The 17,944-nt window shown below is 43.9% G+C and overlaps 1 protein-coding gene across 1 annotated transcript in view; it reads right to left on the bottom strand.

Moving 5' to 3' along the window:
* The window catches only part of BAG1 (BAG cochaperone 1), a 616,246-nt gene that overhangs the window by 242,177 nt on the left and 356,125 nt on the right, over positions 1–17,944 (bottom strand). The window contains exon 3 of the mRNA XM_044065597.1: positions 9,192–9,274. Coding sequence (XP_043921532.1) covers positions 9,192–9,274 — 83 coding nt within the window. The remainder of the gene's footprint in view (positions 1–9,191; positions 9,275–17,944) is intronic.

Genomic DNA, 17,944 nt, shown 5'->3' with positions numbered 1-17,944 from the left:
GTAATGTAGCTGTCTATGGATGTCTAAGGAATGTAGCAGCCTTTCCCCTTTGTTTTGAGGATTGGGGTAAAAGGTAGGAAAGTGTGTGGCTTGATTTAAAGCTACCCTGGATACCACTTTAGGCTTAAATGACGGGTTGGTTCGAAGGGAAACCCTGTCCTGATGGAAGATGAGCCATGAGGGCTTGTAGTTCTGAAACCCTACGAGCAGAGGTAATGGCCAGAAGGAAAGCTGTTTTCCAGGACAAATATTGCAAATCTGTTGAGGCAGCTGGTTCAAAGGGAGGCAATGTTAATTTTTCTAGAATGTAATTAAGATCCCAGGCTGGCACTGGTGGTTTCCTTGGTGGTCTTATATTCTTAGCCCCTCTGAGGAACTGTCTTAACAGTGGGTGAGAGAATAATGGTGGATCTGTGTTGAATTCTGCAGAAATGGCTGAGGCATGGATTTTTATGGAGGAAAATGAAAGTCCACTGTTCAGCAGCTCAGCTAGATACTGTAATACCTGAGGCAAATTCAGTGTTCTAGGGTCCTGGCCTTTTTTCTCATTCCAAGAGCAAAACCGTTTCCAGTTTCATGGAGTAAGTTTTCTAGTAGATGGCCTTCTGGCCTCCAGAATGACGTCCTGCACCTCTTTGGGGAGTAGGGTCTGTTGTGGTGTTAAGGAATTTTCCATGCAGCGAGATTGAGTGTTTTCAGCTGACTGTGAAGAGTTTCGTGGCTGTGCTGAGTCAGCAGAAGAGGCGTTAGAGGTAGAGGCCGGGGAGGAGTATGTGTTAGGCTCCTCAGGAGAGGGTACCAGTGCAGTCTTGGCCAGTCTGGAGCAATCAGTATTATCTTCGGTCTGTCTGCTCTTGCTTTCAAGAGCACCTTGGACAGAAGAGGCAGAGGTGGGAAAGCGTACACTGTCCATGCTGTCCAACTGAATGAAAGGGCATCCACTCTCCAGGGCTTTGGATGAAAGGTCCTTGAACAAAACTTTTCCAATTGATGATTCCTGTGGGAGGCGAAGAGATCTATGTCTGGCCTCCCCCATGCTTGGATTATCTTTGTAAATACCTGAGGATGCAACTTCCATTCGTGTGGATCTGTCATATTTCTGCTTAGATCGTATGCCAGCGTGTTTTCCAACCCTGGCAAGTACTGTGCTTGAAGTTCGATTTGCCAATCCAGAGCCAAGTTCCAAAGTATCATGGCTAGTCTGCACAGGGGGTATGAATGTGTTCCTCCTTGTTTGTTTATGTACCACATTACTGTGGTGTTGTCTGTTCTTATCAATAATTGCCCTGGATGCAGGAGGTCCTTGAATGCTGTAATTGCATTTATTACTGCTAACATTTCTTTTTGATTGATGTGAAGGTGCTTTTCCTTTCGGGACCATTTGCCCTGAATGCACCTGCCTGTCATGTTGGCCCCCCAGGCATAATCTGAGGCGTCTGTTGTGATGACTTGATTTGCTTGAGGCTTGCAGAATGAGAGACCTGTGTTTGTTTGACATGCTTGGGCCCACCATAAAAATTCCTTTTGTAAACATGGAATTATTGGTATTATTGTTTCCAAATTGTGGCTGTGTTGAGACCATAGGTTTTTTAGGTACCATTGAAGTTTTCTCATATGCAACTTTGCACATGGGGTTAAAAGAATGCAAGATGCCATGAAGCCCAGAGCCTGCAGGATTTTCCTTGCAGTAAGCCTGGTACAATTTTATAATTTTTTTCTCAGTAGAGTTTGTGCCAGTGTTTGCTTTGTGTCCTATGTACCATCTGGAGAAGTGGGTTTTTGTTGCATTGTTGGCCAGTTATTTCTTTATGTGGTGTTAGCCCCCTTGGATCATTATTGATTGTTGCAATTGTAGAATTCAGTAACCTTGATGCATTGAGTAGATGTTCCATGCCAGTGTGCATTTTGCTCGCTTGAATTCTGCAGTAGGCAAGTGCAGGGTGCAGGCATGGATGATGAAGTCATCAGTATGCAACCAAAATCTACTCCTTTTTGTGCAACAATGTCAGAAGCCAGCATGGAGGCAAATTGCAAGAATGTATAATGTATGAAGTTTGCATCTTGAAAGAGGTATCTGATGCAGCTTTGAACCTGGATCCAATGTGAATATGCCTCCTTGAGGTCCAATGTTTGGGACCAATAGTGAGTGCTCCTTGCTTGAATATGTTTTGTTCCTGTGAGCATTGAAAATGATGAAAGTTGAAATGTGTTTTTGTTGGTCTGTAGGTTTGTGGGTCTCCAGTTTTTGCCTTTCCTTGGTTTTGAATGCCTCTTGAATTGAAACCTTGTCAAATTTGGCATGTAGCTGTTGTTGGAATAGTCCAATTTGACAATGTCTAGCCTTTTTGTAATATGTCCAGCTGCCATTGATTGTGTGTTTGGCATGAAAAATGGTTTGTCTGAGTGTTGAATGAAATCTGTGTTTGGCAGCTGTAATGTTTGTGATCCATGTGAAAAGGCATGTTGTATGGGGTTTGCCATCTGAGATTTTGCCATTTGTCTGAGAGGTGCTTGGTGCTGTTTGTTGCTTGTCATGTTGTGGATATTCTCCTTGGGTTTGTTTTCTGTTCCTTGGCTTCTGTATTCTTGTTTTGTGGTTGTCCGTGGCTGGTTTGCCTTCCTTTGCCACCTCTTTGAGATTGTCCTGTTGCCCTTGTTTTACCTGTTACCCCTTGCTGGTTTGTCCCAAATTGCAAAGTTTTTACCTGGTTTAAACTTTTGTTAGTAAGCAGTACCAAAGCTTTTTGTAGTTTGTAAAGGACAGCTTTGTAGCATTTAGACTTTATGTTCTCCTCGACTTATTTCCTAAGCATAGCATGTCTTTACCATTCTAAGGCATAATTTGCAGCTTAGTATGCAATAGTACACATTTGTTGGCAACAGGCAGGTGTGTTTTAAGGCTTGTTCACGACTGAGCATTTAATTGTGATTTAAGCTACTTCTGGTTGTGAAGGCATCATATGTTTATTTTAAGGCATATCTAACAGACCATTTTGATATTGTAGCTTTTGATCTGGATTCCTAAGGATCTGGTGGTTCAGTTTGCAGTGTTCTATTTCTTTCCCTTGATAACTAAGGATATGGGCATTTAAGCATATGAGTGGATTGGGGCCTTGAATTTTGGAATTCCCTTCCGAGGTATGTTTTTTTCCCCACCTATGGGTCTTCGTTAGGGGAAGGCGAATTGGTATTATTCTTGGCAGTAGAGGCCTTCTCAGGTCAATCTAAGACAGGAGGCAGGGAAGGGGTTCCATTATGGCTCAAAGAAAGAAATTCAGAACAGGGAACTCTGTTTTGGTGAAAATTGGTGACTGGGAGGAATAAGTGTGAAAGGAAGGTGACAAGCCTCCAGAATCAGAAAAGTCCCTAAAGGTGTACAAGGAGGTAGAGCTGAAGGTATGTCCAAGAGTCAAATCCTCTGGGGAGAGCTGTTCCAGAATCTTGAAAAGTCTCCCCAAAAGAAATCCTCCTGTTCAGAGAGTTCTCCTCCCAAAACCCCTCTGGGAGAAGAGTCTGGAGAAGGTTGAGAGGAAGAATTAATCTCTGGAGAGGATCTCTTGTCTGGAGTAAGAGTGGAACTCCTGATGGGAGTTGAGGATGTTCCCTCCTAGGAGAATGAGCTGGGATGGGCTCTGGGTCTGGAGCTCAGAGGGATCTTGATGGAGCTTGGAGAATAAGAGTAAAGGCATGGAACCTGATTTTAAGGATCTGCTTTTTAGGCACTGGGCCTGGGACCTGCCTTTGGCAACAGGGAGCCTGGGATGCTGCGCTGGCGGTGGTGGTCTAAAGGCCTTAAGAGGCCGAGAAGGTAGTCTCGGTTACAGAAGACACCGCCAAAGAAGTGTCGAAGGTAGTCAGGGACTGCGAGGGCTTCGGTGGTAACCGCGGGACGGGCCGCCGAGATTGGCGTGGTCTCGGTGACACGCCCAGGAAGTGTCGCCGGTAGTCAGGGACTGCACACAAACAAATAAACGGAGGAGTCGGATTTTGGGTTCGGTGGGCTTACCGGAAATATTGAGACCTTTGGTCCGTGTGCTTCCTAATAAAGACAAACAAGGTGTAGTCGGGGTCTTCGACGTCGTATGCGTTTAGGCTTTAAGGTTTTAATGGTATTTGCTTCCCACAAGAAATAATAATGTTAATTAAAAGTACAAAAACACAGCCTTAGATCAAAATCAGGCTTCTAAACTTAATATTCAAGAAGAATGGATTTTTGATTTTCAGGATTGCTTCCCAATTTTTCTTTGATTGGCTTCAACTTTCGAACTGCTCTGAAAGCAAAAAGACTCAAGAAAAGTATGGCCTATATAGACTTCAGTTTGTCTCCCGAGGAAAGAGGGGGAAAGAAGCGACAACCGACGCGCTTTTCAGACGGGCACCGCTATGCCTGGACTGAAGAATATGGCGTCGGCTGTGTCTTATATACCCCTGTCACACTGACGTCAGGAAAGAGGGGACGACAACCGACGCCGGACCTAGACTTTGGAGTTCGGCTGACCGAAGGACCGCCTGACGGCAGAGAACCCATATGTGATTACTGCAGCTGTATGCACGATGAACATCCTGTGAAGCTGCTCTGAACCCAACTGACCTTCAGCTTGTGTAGGAAGTAAAGTGAGCTGGCAGTGTTTCAAATTCTGAACAGGTCTCAAAAGGCTACACTCCCCTGGGCAACCAACAGTCCTATTTTACCCATCTACTGTAACATACGAACCATCATTAATCTATTTATAGCATTTGCAACTACCACATCTACTCATTTTAGACTTATCTTACCTGGTATGTTCTAAAAGGTATTTCTCCTTATTGTAAGTAACCATAGGACTTTGAAAACTTGCTTATACAGAAGGAGTTAATGTGGCAATTACGTCTTAATGCGTATATAGAGCCTGGATTAAATGATTCCTCGTCATTAACAAGCAATTTTCAAGGTTAGATCAATTATGATTTAAGGGAGTCTGTTTTGTATGAATTATTTATTGATTTGTAAATTAAAATGTATTTTTGATGTTTTTAGAGTGGATTATTAAGGTATTTCTTATTGTTACTAGTGTTTTTTTTCTGTGATGTGATATCCTGTAAATATGATTGGTTGCAAATGTTTGATACTTAAAAGCAGGAACTCAAAAATATACACATTTTACTCTGATGAAACCCTTGACAGTTTTGGACGCAAGCATTTAGTTTACAGATTAAAACTGATACGTTACTGTGAGTTCTGGTGCATTTTTTATTTTTGTTGGTATTGAGTCTTTCGCTGTTCAGATTAAAACTGATATGTTGCTGCGAGTTCTGGTGTGTTTTTTTTTTGCTTTTGTAGGCCTGAGGAGCCTTATACAATTTATCAGACTTCTTGGAGGCAGAAGGCTGTCAAGTAAACTGCTGCCAAGAAGGCATCCTCTAAATGTTGGCAAGACAGGAGGATCACCTGCAAACTGAGGAAAATCTACCTGTAATAAAGTCATACACAATACATTTGAAGGAAGGCAATTTAAATCAAATTCCTCTCTCTCAGATTGAGAGAATCAATCAACATCATTCAAGCATTACTAGAAAAAAAGGAAAGAAAGCCACAGTTCCCTGACTGGTTTCTGAGATGACATGTTCTGTGTCCACTAAATTATTTTCAAAGATACAGGAACGAAAAGGAAAGCCTTTCAACCTATTAGCTCATAGCTCTAGGACCAATGGACCAGCCCTCACAAGATCAAATGAGGTCATGTTATATGGTTCCAGTGCTTGAATAAGCTTTCACTGCAATCCAAACAGGCCTGCACAGGGCCTAGAGATGGCAACAGGCCAGGTTTCTCAAGGATGCACTTCCACACCAAAGACAATCTAAATCAATTTCATGTCCCTTAGACTAAGAATCAGAATCCAAGAGATAGGAAAATCTTTCTTTTAAAATTCAGGGAAGGCTCAGAATTCAAAAGACTGAAAGGTTTAAAATAAACCTTTAGCAAAACTCAGTCAAACTTTCCTATCAAACCTATCTGAAGCAAGAGAGGGAAATACTTAACTTTTGTCTTATTTTCCTAGGAACTGCCCACTTCAAAAAATAGACTGGCCCCTTCCCTGGGAAAAAAGCTCCTTAGGATGGTTTTGTGGTAGAGCACCATACTCTCCCTCTTCCAGAAGAGGCCAGCTGAACAGCTGCACAGACATGCCTGTCTCTTAGTCCTTGGCAACTTCTCAAGGAGTGACACCAGAGAATCAATGTGAGGACAAGGTAGAGTTGCTGCTCAGTGGCTGAGATGACACAGCTTTAAGTGCATACTGGAGAGCTACCATCCAGAAAAAAAAATTAAACAAATGTGCTTTGCTTAAGTCTGTGAAGACCAGGATGGGACCCTATTTCCCTAGACTCCAGGATCAGGAAGTGCTGCTGCTTCTCCAATACTTGGAAAACTAAGGAGACATGAAATAACGCTGTGAAACAAGTTGTTGAGGGACGTATTCCTCAATGTGGTACAAAAGAACACCGTCTTCTCCACCTTGTCTAAAGCATTACACTCCTCCAGCAGACCAAGTCAGAAAGGAGCTGTGGTCACAGGGTCTCTTGTTGGATTGAACAGGTAATACAGCGGTCTGCTTTGGGGTGCATGGTAAGGACATCACTCTACTGTATTACAGGGATCAAACTGTGCATCAACATCCATGGAATCCAGATGTTTATATGCCGCACAGATAGCATTTCTTATAAATGGCTGGAAGGGTGACCCCAAGGGTTTTCTTTACCCAGACACTCATTCAAGCATTCCTAGGAAAAAAGAAAGATGACCACAGTTCCCTGACCTGTTTATGAGATGACAGCTTCTGCGTCCACCAAGTCTCTTTCCCAGACACAGAAAGGAAAGTGAAAGCCTTTACATCCATTATGAGCACAATAGGTCGAGTTGTGGGGGTCCAGTGCCTGAGTAATCTTTCACTCCAGGCAAAAGAGTATGCATTCCCACACCAAAAAGGACAAGTCTTCTCAGCCATTGATCCACCCAGTGGAACATTTCCATCCTGGGTTGGCATACAGTGATATATTGAGAAGGACAAAAACATGAGGAGAAGTACCCTTGGTCTTGAGTGTTACTGCTAACTCCAGTGCTGGGAAACCTAAAGGCCTCTTTACAGGTGCATCTCAGGCACATCCATTCATGCTCCAGTCACTTGGCAATGGTATATGGAACCTGAGTACTACAGGATACATCCCCAGTTGCCTGGGAGTACACCTCTTATAGGCCCTGTCATTGTTTAACTAAAATACAGATAGGCCAAGGTCTAACATTGATCTTCTTCATTATCTTGCAATTCTCTAGCCCAGGTCCGAGCGCATTGGAAAGACTTTTCTTCCAATCCAGGTACTACACACCCTCAACAACAGGCATCTTGAGTGAAGTCAAATATGCTTCTAATTTCTTTCATCCATTTCCAGGTGTCCAGATCACAGTACAGGCATCTACAATACTGACTGGTGTTGGCCTTCTTGCCCAAGCAATGAAGACAAGAGAGAAAAATATTGCTGAGCTGAGGACAGCAGAAGAGGAAATCTCAGTAGTTACCTACTGCAGAAGGTTCCAGGATTCAGATCCTGTGCTTTATTCTCATATTTTCTGTTTGCTTTCCTGTCATCCAGCATTAAAAAACTAAAATCCACAGTCTTCCAGTTTGCTAGTAAAGACCAATGGCCAGCTCCAAACTACATAAAATTTTAAAATGGTTAAAATGAATAAAACAGGTAACTAAACACAGTTCCAATTTGTACAATGCTGTGGTGGCAGTGTGGAAGCAAGAAAATGGAACCAGAGTGATTAACTGCATCTATTCTAAATCTAAGTATGCAATTATTGAAATACTTGGTCATTTGCTGCCCCACTCCATTAGCAGCAGCAATTTTGTGTTGTTTTTCCTAGAGTGTCAAGCATTGCAGATAATTCAATTTTAATATGTAATAAAACAGTAATCCAAAATACCACCTACTCAACATTAGTAATACATCATCCATGTCATAACTACAATAAGGTAACTGTGGAGGAAGTGAATCAGAGTATAACAACGTTTTTTAGGGTGGTGAATAAAAAAAAAAAAAAACAGTGGGTAAAACCATCAACTTCATATAATGACTTAGATTAACTAAGATTTTTTTCTTAAAAAAAAAAAAAAAAAGAGAGAGAGAGACCCTATGCCTACCAGGTTGAGACATCACCAGTTCAACTACACACAATAAGCTTTAGAGAGTCAAATTTGGTAATGATGTCTAAATCCTGAATACAATGGCATCTAAGCAAAGTTTCAAGAAATAGACTATCACTGCGACAGAATACCTGTGGTACAGAATATCGAAACAGAATGTTACTTAAGGTATTTTCTTAGTGTGTTAATATCAAATCCACAACATTTCAAATGTATAGTTTTTAACTGTGTTTCAGTCAAACAGTTGTGCATCTAAAATACTGTGTTTTGTTTAAGGTAGGGTAGGGTAGTGTACTCCGATTTTGGATTGTGGATATTTGGTGCAAGTGGGTTGCTTGTCAGCACTGCTGTTAATGTGTGCTGGTAGGGACTTTCAGCAGCAGGGAAGTATCACCCTTGTTGGATTAAGTGTGACTGTGGAATTGGTATATTTAAGTCTGGGAGTATGGGGGCCTTGCCACACACATGGAGGGTGCAGAGAGGGGTTCCCCCTGCAGAAATCACTGTTTGGATATTTATGAGCTTTTTTTTTCCCCACAGTACCACAATGCATTTTTTAAAACTATCTTACTGCAAGATGCAACAATGTTTTTATGCCATATTTTACAAATTCATTGTGTGATACTGGACACCAAAACACAACAAATGCATAAAAAGTTATATTATAAGGAAAAACTTTACTGTGCTAAAACAGTTTTGTGAATTCTAACGTGAATATCTATGTAAATCTTCTAATGTGGTCTGTGATGCATGCAATATGATACAGCTTTCCTAGCCTGGGCTTCCGCTATTTTTTTTTAATGACCCAGTTGCACCTCCTCAGTAAACAAATGGAAATAAATAAATAAATAGACTGACATATGTAAATGTAATGAAGGACAAAGACAGAAAGACGGTCTCTGTATAAATGAATGTCCACTACCTGTCTACATGCTAATTCACTTAGTTTCTAAAGTGCAGGTTGACTTTAGCAGTTTCAAATACAAACTAAAGCAGTTAATCATTACCTTTTTGCCTATTAGCATTATTTTACAACCATCTGTGATTCCAAGCGCCGACAATGTTTGGTCCATTTCTTTTAAAGACTTTCCTGATCAAAAAAAGTAAATAAATCAATAAGTAATTCATAGAGTGCAAGTATTTACATACTGTGACTATTTGAGACATATTACGCATTCATTATCACATGCAAGCCTTTTAAATGGCCTAAGCAACCTGTTATTCAAAATTAATAACTTTTTCACAAGATCACGTCAGTGGACTTAACTTTTCTCCAAACAAGGCAGTCCTATATTACCTGTAACACACCTCACATTAATCAATCTAGCTGCATCTGCCTTACTTAGTGGAAAAAAGTCCTGACTCAGTGCAATACTTTTGAGAGCATAATGGTGCAAATACGAGTGATGTTAAAGATATGCAGGTAGGTGCGAGCGTGAATGGGTGTGCCTTCTTTGAAGGTCGGGCTGGCAACTCAGCACTGTAAAAAAAATCCACTGCCAATCATTAGCGGACCGGAGTTCCACTGTGGCGACCCCTAACTGGGAAAAGCTGACCGGAGTTCCACTGTGGCGACCCCTAACCAGGAAAAGCTGAAAGACATTACTTTAATGGTGCAAATACGAGAGATGGTACAACTAATGCATCTTTCAAGAAAATACTCCAATAAGTCAATTATACTAATAAATAAATCAAGGAAATGGAACATCATTTCTTTCTATAGAAGAATGCACATAAATCCTGCTTAAAAATCAAGAAATGAAACTGTTCAAAGAAATAAGACTGAAAAAAGTATGCTTCTGAACATTTTACAAGCAGCTACAGAGAATGTACAAAGTCCTTGGAGGTATAACACTGGTAGAGTTCTGTATCTCTACCTTTTCATCTTTCATGTGTCCATACATTAGCTCTGCACACTAACCGAATCACTATTTACTTGTAATACTAGCTTCATAATCAACTTGGAATACTAGCTTCATAATCAGCTCTTAACTAACAGTTTAAAATGCTCCTCCCATTAACAGCCCAACAACCACCAGTTTAAAATCACATGCAAGTACTGCATTGATCTTGTCAATAACTAACATTTATATGTAGAGTAACTTTGGCGACAGTGAACCTGCTCAAAAAGCACACTGAACTCGCCTGAATTATTGACAAGTCTAACACTCAGTATTCAGTCAGTATTTAAGGACATGGCATCACAGGCCTGGAGTAAATCATACAACCATCCATAGGACTTTACTGTGATGGGCTTCACCTTTCTCCCTATCAGTATAACTGCTGTACAGGAAATTTTACATTTCCAAACTTTTTCAGACCTCTTCAAATGCCAAAACAAAAATGTTAAAACCTACACAACATCAAAACAGGGATGAGTGTAGCTTTTGCAGGACTCAGGATATATCAGCAATAAAATGGGCAAAGAAGCTTTCCTGTGCTTGGTGAATGGTGGTTTATGTACCATTTCTGACACCTGGTTTAAAGGTCTTAAATGCATATCCCAAATCACAGGGTATGCCTCCTTTCACTATTGTGGATCTGATAGGATAGACAGTGGAGTCTTTATATCTGCATTAAAATCTGCAAAAGAAAATTTCACAGCCAGAAGCCAAGAAAACAATTCAAGAGTAAAAAATTAAGTTAATACTTCAGAGTGTGAAAATTAATGAAAATGCAATCTTTACAGGGGATTTTAAGTAGTCAAACACTGTCTGGGTAAGCTGCTCACCATCAAATAAATGTGACTTAATATTAATTGGGGCGCATGTGGAATCCTTGCAGTCCATTTTGTCATAGATATATAATCAATGGATACGACCATAGAAAGAGAAAGAAGAGTTGTGTAAAATCTTACCATAACCACAGATGTCCTTCTCTTCCATGTTGCAGTATTCTTAGTGTGGGATTTCCCACCTCAGGCGACCCGAACGTTGGCTCCTATACAAAAGCTTAAGCCTGGTTGCTGTAGGTGCGTGGGACATCACACGTAGGGCCATAAACCAGGGACCTTAAATGTGACACCTGCACACACACATCTCAGAACCTGAAGGCCAGACAGTCCCAAAGAGAGTAAGAAGTGATATCAGACAGAAGTGTCAAGGGTCATATGTTGGCTAGTTGTTATTGATGAAAGGTAGAGCTTCGTAGTGCCCAAGAGTTAAATCCATAGTCCAAACTTAACCAAGGGGAATGGAGGGAAGGAATACTGGAACATGGAAGAGAAGGGCATCTATGGCTATGGTAAGATTTTACACAACTAATCTATGTCCTTCTATTCCTATGTTGCAGTTTTCTTTGTGTGGGAGAGTACCACAGCTTAGTTAAAGGGAAGGGTGGTAGTAGAAGTGGAAGATTCCAGAAACTCCTGCAGGATTGCTCTAGCAAAGCCTGCCCTGGCTCTGGAGACTTGGTCCAGCTTGTAGTGTTTGGTGAAGGTGTGAATAGTGGACCAAGTGGCTGCTTCCATAATGGAAGCTGTGTCCAGCCCTTTGAGGAAGGCTTTGGAAGTAGCCATGCCTCTGGTGGAGTGAGCTCTTACCCCATGGGGTAAGTGTTTGCCATGGTGCGAGTAGCAGAAGGAAATGGATTTTCTGATCCAACATGAAATAGTTTGCATGGAGACTGCCTTGCCCAGAGCCCTGGGAAGGAAGGAGACAAATAGTTGGTTAGATTTTCTGAAGGACTTAGTTTTGTCTATAGAGACTCAGTTGTCTGTGTACATCTAGGGAATGGAGAATCCTCTCACTATTGTTAGTTGGAGAGGGGAAGAAGGTAGGTAAGTGAATAGACTGATTTAAGGACAGTTCGTTGACAACTTTGGACATGAAGGAAGGGTTAAGTGCACAAGGTCATCCTATCCTTGTGCAAGGTTGTGTAGGGGGGGGCAGGCCATAAGACCCTGTAACTCTGATACTCTCCTAGCAGAAATGATGGCCACCAACAGTACAGTCTTCCATGTACACAACTGTAAAGTAGCATTGCTAGCCGGCTCAAAGGGTGCCAGTGTTAGTTTTTCCAGGACAAAGTTTAGGTCCCAGGGTGGTGGGATGGGTTTTCTAGGTGGTCTGATGTGCAAGACCCCTCTCAGGAAAAGTTTTACATTTAGCCTAGATAGCAAAGGAGGGTCTAGAGTTAGGCAAGCTGAAATGGCTGAAAGGTGGACTTTCAGTGAAGAGTAAGAAAGGCCATCCTTAATGAGTTCACAAATATGATTTTCTAGTAGCAGGTTTTCTGGTCTCAGGACTGTAAGCACATCCTCTGAATAGTGGTGTCTAAAAGGGATTAGATGTTTATCACCCAGAGTGTTAGTGCTAACATCTGTAGGTGAGGATGAATTAGAGTTCCCTTTTGTTGTGTGAGAAGGTCCACCTTGTGGGGTAACTTGTGGTGATTGCCCCTGGCTAATGAGAGAATTAGGGGGAACCAGTGTTGCCTTGGCCAGTAGGGAGCCACCAGCAAGATTTGGTTTGTCCTTCCTGATTTTCAGTAGGACCTTTTGGATTACAGGGAAGGGTGGAAAAGCATATAGAAACATTCCCATCCATGTAATTCTGAAGGCATCTACTGTCCAGGCAAGTGAGGAGTGATCCTTGGTGCTGAATTTGTTCAATTGTCTTTCTGTGGGGGGAGATCCACTTGGAGTGCCCCACCGATGGACAATGTCTAGAAAGGTGTCTCTGTTCAACATCCACTAATGCTGTAGAGAGGATGTTCTGCTGAGAATATCCGCTTGCTTGTTGTCCTGAGAGGGGACGTATGAGGCCTTCAGGGACAATCTGTGCCTGCAGGGGAGGTCCCAAATTTGTAGAGTTATTCTGCAAAGGGGGTAAGCTCTGGTCCCTCCTTGTTTGTTGAGATACCACATAACTGTGGTGTTGTCTGTAAATATTTGATAGGGGCACGGTTGGAGAATAGAAAGAAAAGCCTCCAGGGCCAGAACAACTGCAGTCATTTCCCGTACATTGATATGCTTCTTTTGAAGGGTAGGATTCCATGTGTCCTGTAGCCTGAAACCTTTGCAGGTGGCTCCCCACCCTAGGTCTGATGCATCTGTGTGCATGAATTGGGTTGGGGAGAGGATTTGGAGTAGTAATCACGGGTTGTGAAAGATTTGTTGAATTCACCACCTTAGTTCTGTTTTGAGGCAGAACTGGAATTTGTTGCTCCAGGGAGTGTTGGTGTTGTGACCACATTTTTTTAGGTACCATTGGAACTTCAGCATGTGCATTCTTGCTAAGGGAAGCATAGGAATGGTGGCTGCCATCAGCCCCAAAAGTTGCAGGAATTGCCTTGCAGTTATCTGGGGGGGGGGCTAGTAAAAGGTTTTGAAAGTGACTGGAGAGGGACAGGACTTTGCCCTGGGGAAGAAAAGCCCAAATCAGATCTGTCCTGATCCTGCAGCCCAGAAAGATTTTGTCTTGCTGCAGAAGTACGGAGGACTTAAGTTGAGGGTGAAGTCTGGGTTTTGAAGAAGGGAAGTGGTGTACCTACAATGATTTTGGAGGAGGTCTACTGTCTCTCCTAGAAGTAGAATGTCGTCTAGGTATTGATAGATTTGGACACCTTGGATCCTGCAGTAAGCAATGGCTGGGGCTAGGCATTCTGTAAATACCCTGGATGCAGCAGACAAACCAAACGGCAAGGCCATAAACTGAAAATGAGAACAGTGTCCAGTGAAACGCAAGTATTTTCTGTTGGAAGGTTTTATGGAGATATGGAGACAAGCCTCCTTTAGATCCAGTGTGGCCATGAAGGCCTAGGCTGGGATTAAAGGGAGAAGAGTTTGAAGGGATAGCATACTGAATGATGGAACTTTTAGGAAATGGTTTAGGAGGGACAGATCTGGTATAGGTCTCCAAGGCCCATATTTTTTGGGGACCAGAAAGAGTCTCGAGTAAAACCCTTTTCCTTCCTGTCCTGGAGGAACAGGTTCTATTGTTCCTAATTTTTGAAGGTCTAGAAGAATGTGAGGCAAGAGGTGGATTTGATTTTTGGGTGAAAAGGGGATGGGCCTTGGGATGGGTATTTCCTTCCAAGAAAGGAATAAGAAGTTATGTACTCACCATAACGTTCCATCTGAGTAGGTAAACTTCGTTTGTCAGCAACTTATGGGATTCGGATCCGAGCCGGCAGTTTTCAACAGCTTAGATCCGAGCTCCAAGCTCCTCCCCCTACCCATAATCCTCTGCCAACCTTGACTGACCTCAGATCGAGTTTGCCCAAAAGCAGATACTGCTGGAAGATAATTACTCTCAAATATAAAATAGGTAACACACCGTGTAAACCTGAGTATGAAAAAATATCCGAAGGTGAGGTGGGCAGGAGGGAGGGACGGTTGCTGACAAATGAAGTTTACCTACTCAGATGGAACGTTATGGTGAGTACACAACTTCTTAATCTGAAGTAGTTAACTTCATTTGTGCAGCAACCTATGGGACAGAGTCCCAAGCTACCTGAACCTTGGGTGGCCTTCATGGAAGGATGTTCTGGAGCAGTGCAGAGCCAAAGGATGCTCTCCCTCTGGAGATAATAATTTATAGTGATTGATAAAGGTATGAGATGAGGCCCAAGTGGCTGCCGAGCAAATATCATCCAAAGAGACTCTAGCTCTAAAGGCCACAGAGGTAGACATAGATCGAGTAGAATGGGCATGGACTCCCTGAGGTGCGGGCCTGCCAGAACTTTCATATGCTAAAAGGATACACTGCGAAATCCATCTAGACAGTGCGACTTTAGACACAGATTTACCCAAGTTAAATTTGGCAAAGGAGACGAACAACTGGTCAGATTGCCTATGACCAGATGTCCTGTGGGTGTAGAAGCGAAGTTGTCTATGCACATCCAGTGAGTGTGATTTGTATTCCCCTTTGTTTTGGTAACTAGGAAAAAAGACTGGTAGGTTAATGGACTGATTAATATTCGACTCGGACGCAATCTTGGGAAGAAAAGAGGGATTGGTCCTGAGGTAAACTCTATCCTTGTGAAAAGTCAAGTATGGGGGTTTTACACAGAGGGCTTATAGTTCAGAGACCCTTCGAGCCGAGGTGATAGCGACAAGAAAGGCCGTTTTCCATAACAAGAATTTAAGATCTACTGAAGCTGCAGGCTCAAACGGGGGAGCTGTCAAGGCCTGAAGCACCAGCTTTAAATCCCAAGGAGGGACTACATCCTTCACTGGAGGTCTGAGCAGAAAGGTGCCCTTCAGAAATGTCTTACACAATTTCGTGGCGATCAAAGGGCCCAGTTCATTTCCCACGTGATAATGAGAGACAGCTGCTAGTTGAACCTTGACTGGGGAGGAGCTAGCCCCCTGATGAAACAGCCCTGACAGGAAGTCTAATACAGCGTACAAAGGAGCTGTGAAAGGATCCAAATTTCGACGTTCCACCCAAATGGAGAAACGCTTCCATTTGCTACTACAGATCTTTCTAGTAGAAGGCTTGTGATGCTGCTACTAGGACAGCTTTAACAGGGGAAGAGATACCGGGAGTCCTAGCTACGAGTGGGACTGGAGCAGCCAAGCTGTGAGCTTGAGATTGTCCAGGTGCGGGACTGGGAGATCTAGGGGGTGGAATATTAAATCCGGAAGGGGATCCAGAATCCAAGGAGGATTCACCAGATGAGATCAAAGGTAAGGGAACCAGGCTTGACGAGGCCAGAATGGGGCAATGAGGATTATCCTGCTCCCCAACCAACTGGCTTTCTGCAGAAACTTTAGCATCAGAGGAAGAGGAGGGTAAGCATAGAGTAGACCGGGAGGCCAAGCATGCACAAGAGCGTCTCTTGGAGATTCCTGGGGGGGGGGGGGGGGGGAATAAGAGCGAAGTAGTCATAACATTTTGTGTTCGAGGGAGAGGCAAAGAGACTGCAACAGGGTTGACCCCATTCGGCGAAAATCTGATTCGCTACCTCGAGATTCAGAGACCACTCGTATGGTAACAGGATGGTGCGACTTAGTCTGTCCGCTAGGATGTTGGACTGCGTTGTGCGTTGCTATGAGAAAACGGATGGTGGAGATCGCCCATTCCCACACCCTCATGGCCTCTCGACAGAGTGGGTAAGACCTGGTTCCTCCTTGTTTGTTGATGTACCAGACAACAGACATGTTGTCGTCTGAATTGCAATTGTTCCTACAGGAAGAAGGTCCTGAAGTGCTTGCAACGCCAACAGCACTGCCCTCATCTCTAGGACATTGATATGCAATGAAGTCTCCGTGAGGTCCCACGTGCCTTGGACTGTCCTGCCCGAACAATGCCCCCCCCCACCCGAGGCGGGAGGTGTCCGTGGTCACCGTGGCTAGGGGAGGGGCCATAGAAAAGGGGCATCCTTCCTGGAGGTCCGGAGATTGGAGCCATTATAAGATGGCCCTCTTGCAAGCCCTGCTGAGGGGAATGGGATGGCTGAGAGGATATTGAAGAAAGGACCACTGGACTTGGAAGGTCCATTGTAAGACCCTCATATTCAAATGCGCCATTGGCAATAGATCGATTGCCGCCGCCATTGAACCTAGAGCCCTCAGGACCAATTCCGCTGGAGGAGCTGGGGATTGTATAATGGCCCACACATGTAGCCTCAGGATTCGTAGCTGGTCCATGGTCAAAAAGGCTAGGAGCTTGTTTGTGTTTAACCTGGCCCCTATGAAGTCTATGGTCTGAGATGGGGCAAGAGACAACTTCTCTATGTTGATAGTGATCCCCAGCCGGGGAGCTAGACAAAGAAAGTAGTTTCTGGCTGAGCAGAGTAGATGCCTTGTCGGGGCGGCCAGGAGACAGTCGTCCAGGTATGGGAAAACCTGAATTCCCTGGAGCCTCAGGTGGGCCACTATCACCGCTAATACTTTGGTGAACACCCTGGGGGCTGTGGTGAAACCAAAGGGGAGGACCCTGAATTGGTAATGACTGGCTCCTAGCCGGAAGCAGTGGAACCTTCTGGATCGCCTGTCCATCAGAATGTGGTAGTATGCATCCTTGAGGTCTATAGAGCAAATCCAGTCGTTCTCCCGCAAGAGGGGGAGAATGGATTGAAGGGTGACCATGCAGAATTTCTCTTTGTTTACTGACAGGTTCAGGGGGGAGAGGTCGAGGATTGGTCTCAAGTCCCCCGTCTTTTTTGGCACCAAGAAGAACCTGGAGTAAAAACCCGACCCGCACTGGTCTGGGGGGACGTGTTGCATGGCTCTTTTTTTCCAGCAACTGTTGGATTTCCATTGCTGCGGCCTCCCTCTGATCGGGTGGGACATCGGGGAGGTATCTGGGGCTGCATGGGTAAAGAGAGAAGGGGATCTGATATCCTCTGGATATGATGCGAAGCACCCAGCGGTTTGTCGTGATGGACTCCCAAGCTGCTAGGTGCTTCGAGAAACGCCCCCCAACTGCCTCCAGAGTGGAGCAGTCGGGCAACCCCTCAGGGGTGTTGTGTGGGTTGGTCCGAGAAAGGTTCTCTGAATCCAAAGTTCCTCGGGCCCCTTCTGCCTCTAGGGTGGCGTCCACCCTGCCCTCCTCTGCCGCGGAAGAGCTGGGAGTCCGGAGCGGGACGGGACTGTTGCGACTTCCGGAACATCATCATCTTCTGTCCCTTTTGGTTCTTGGAGTAGGACCTCTGGGGAGCAGAGAAGCGTACTCTGATGGTAGACAATGTCTTCCCGTCCTTCTCGCTCTGGACCAAAGTATTGCAAACGGTTTTGCCAAAAAGGGCAGAACCATCGAAAGGGGCATTAGCAAAAGATGCCTTGAAGGGTTCCACGAAATCACAGTGACGG

This window comes from Protopterus annectens, chromosome 3.part0 (genome assembly GCF_019279795.1).
Source record: "Protopterus annectens isolate FY-2018-M chromosome 3.part0, PAN1.0, whole genome shotgun sequence".
NCBI lineage: Eukaryota > Metazoa > Chordata > Ceratodontiformes > Protopteridae > Protopterus > Protopterus annectens.
This window is presented reverse-complemented; position numbering and strand designations above follow the sequence as displayed.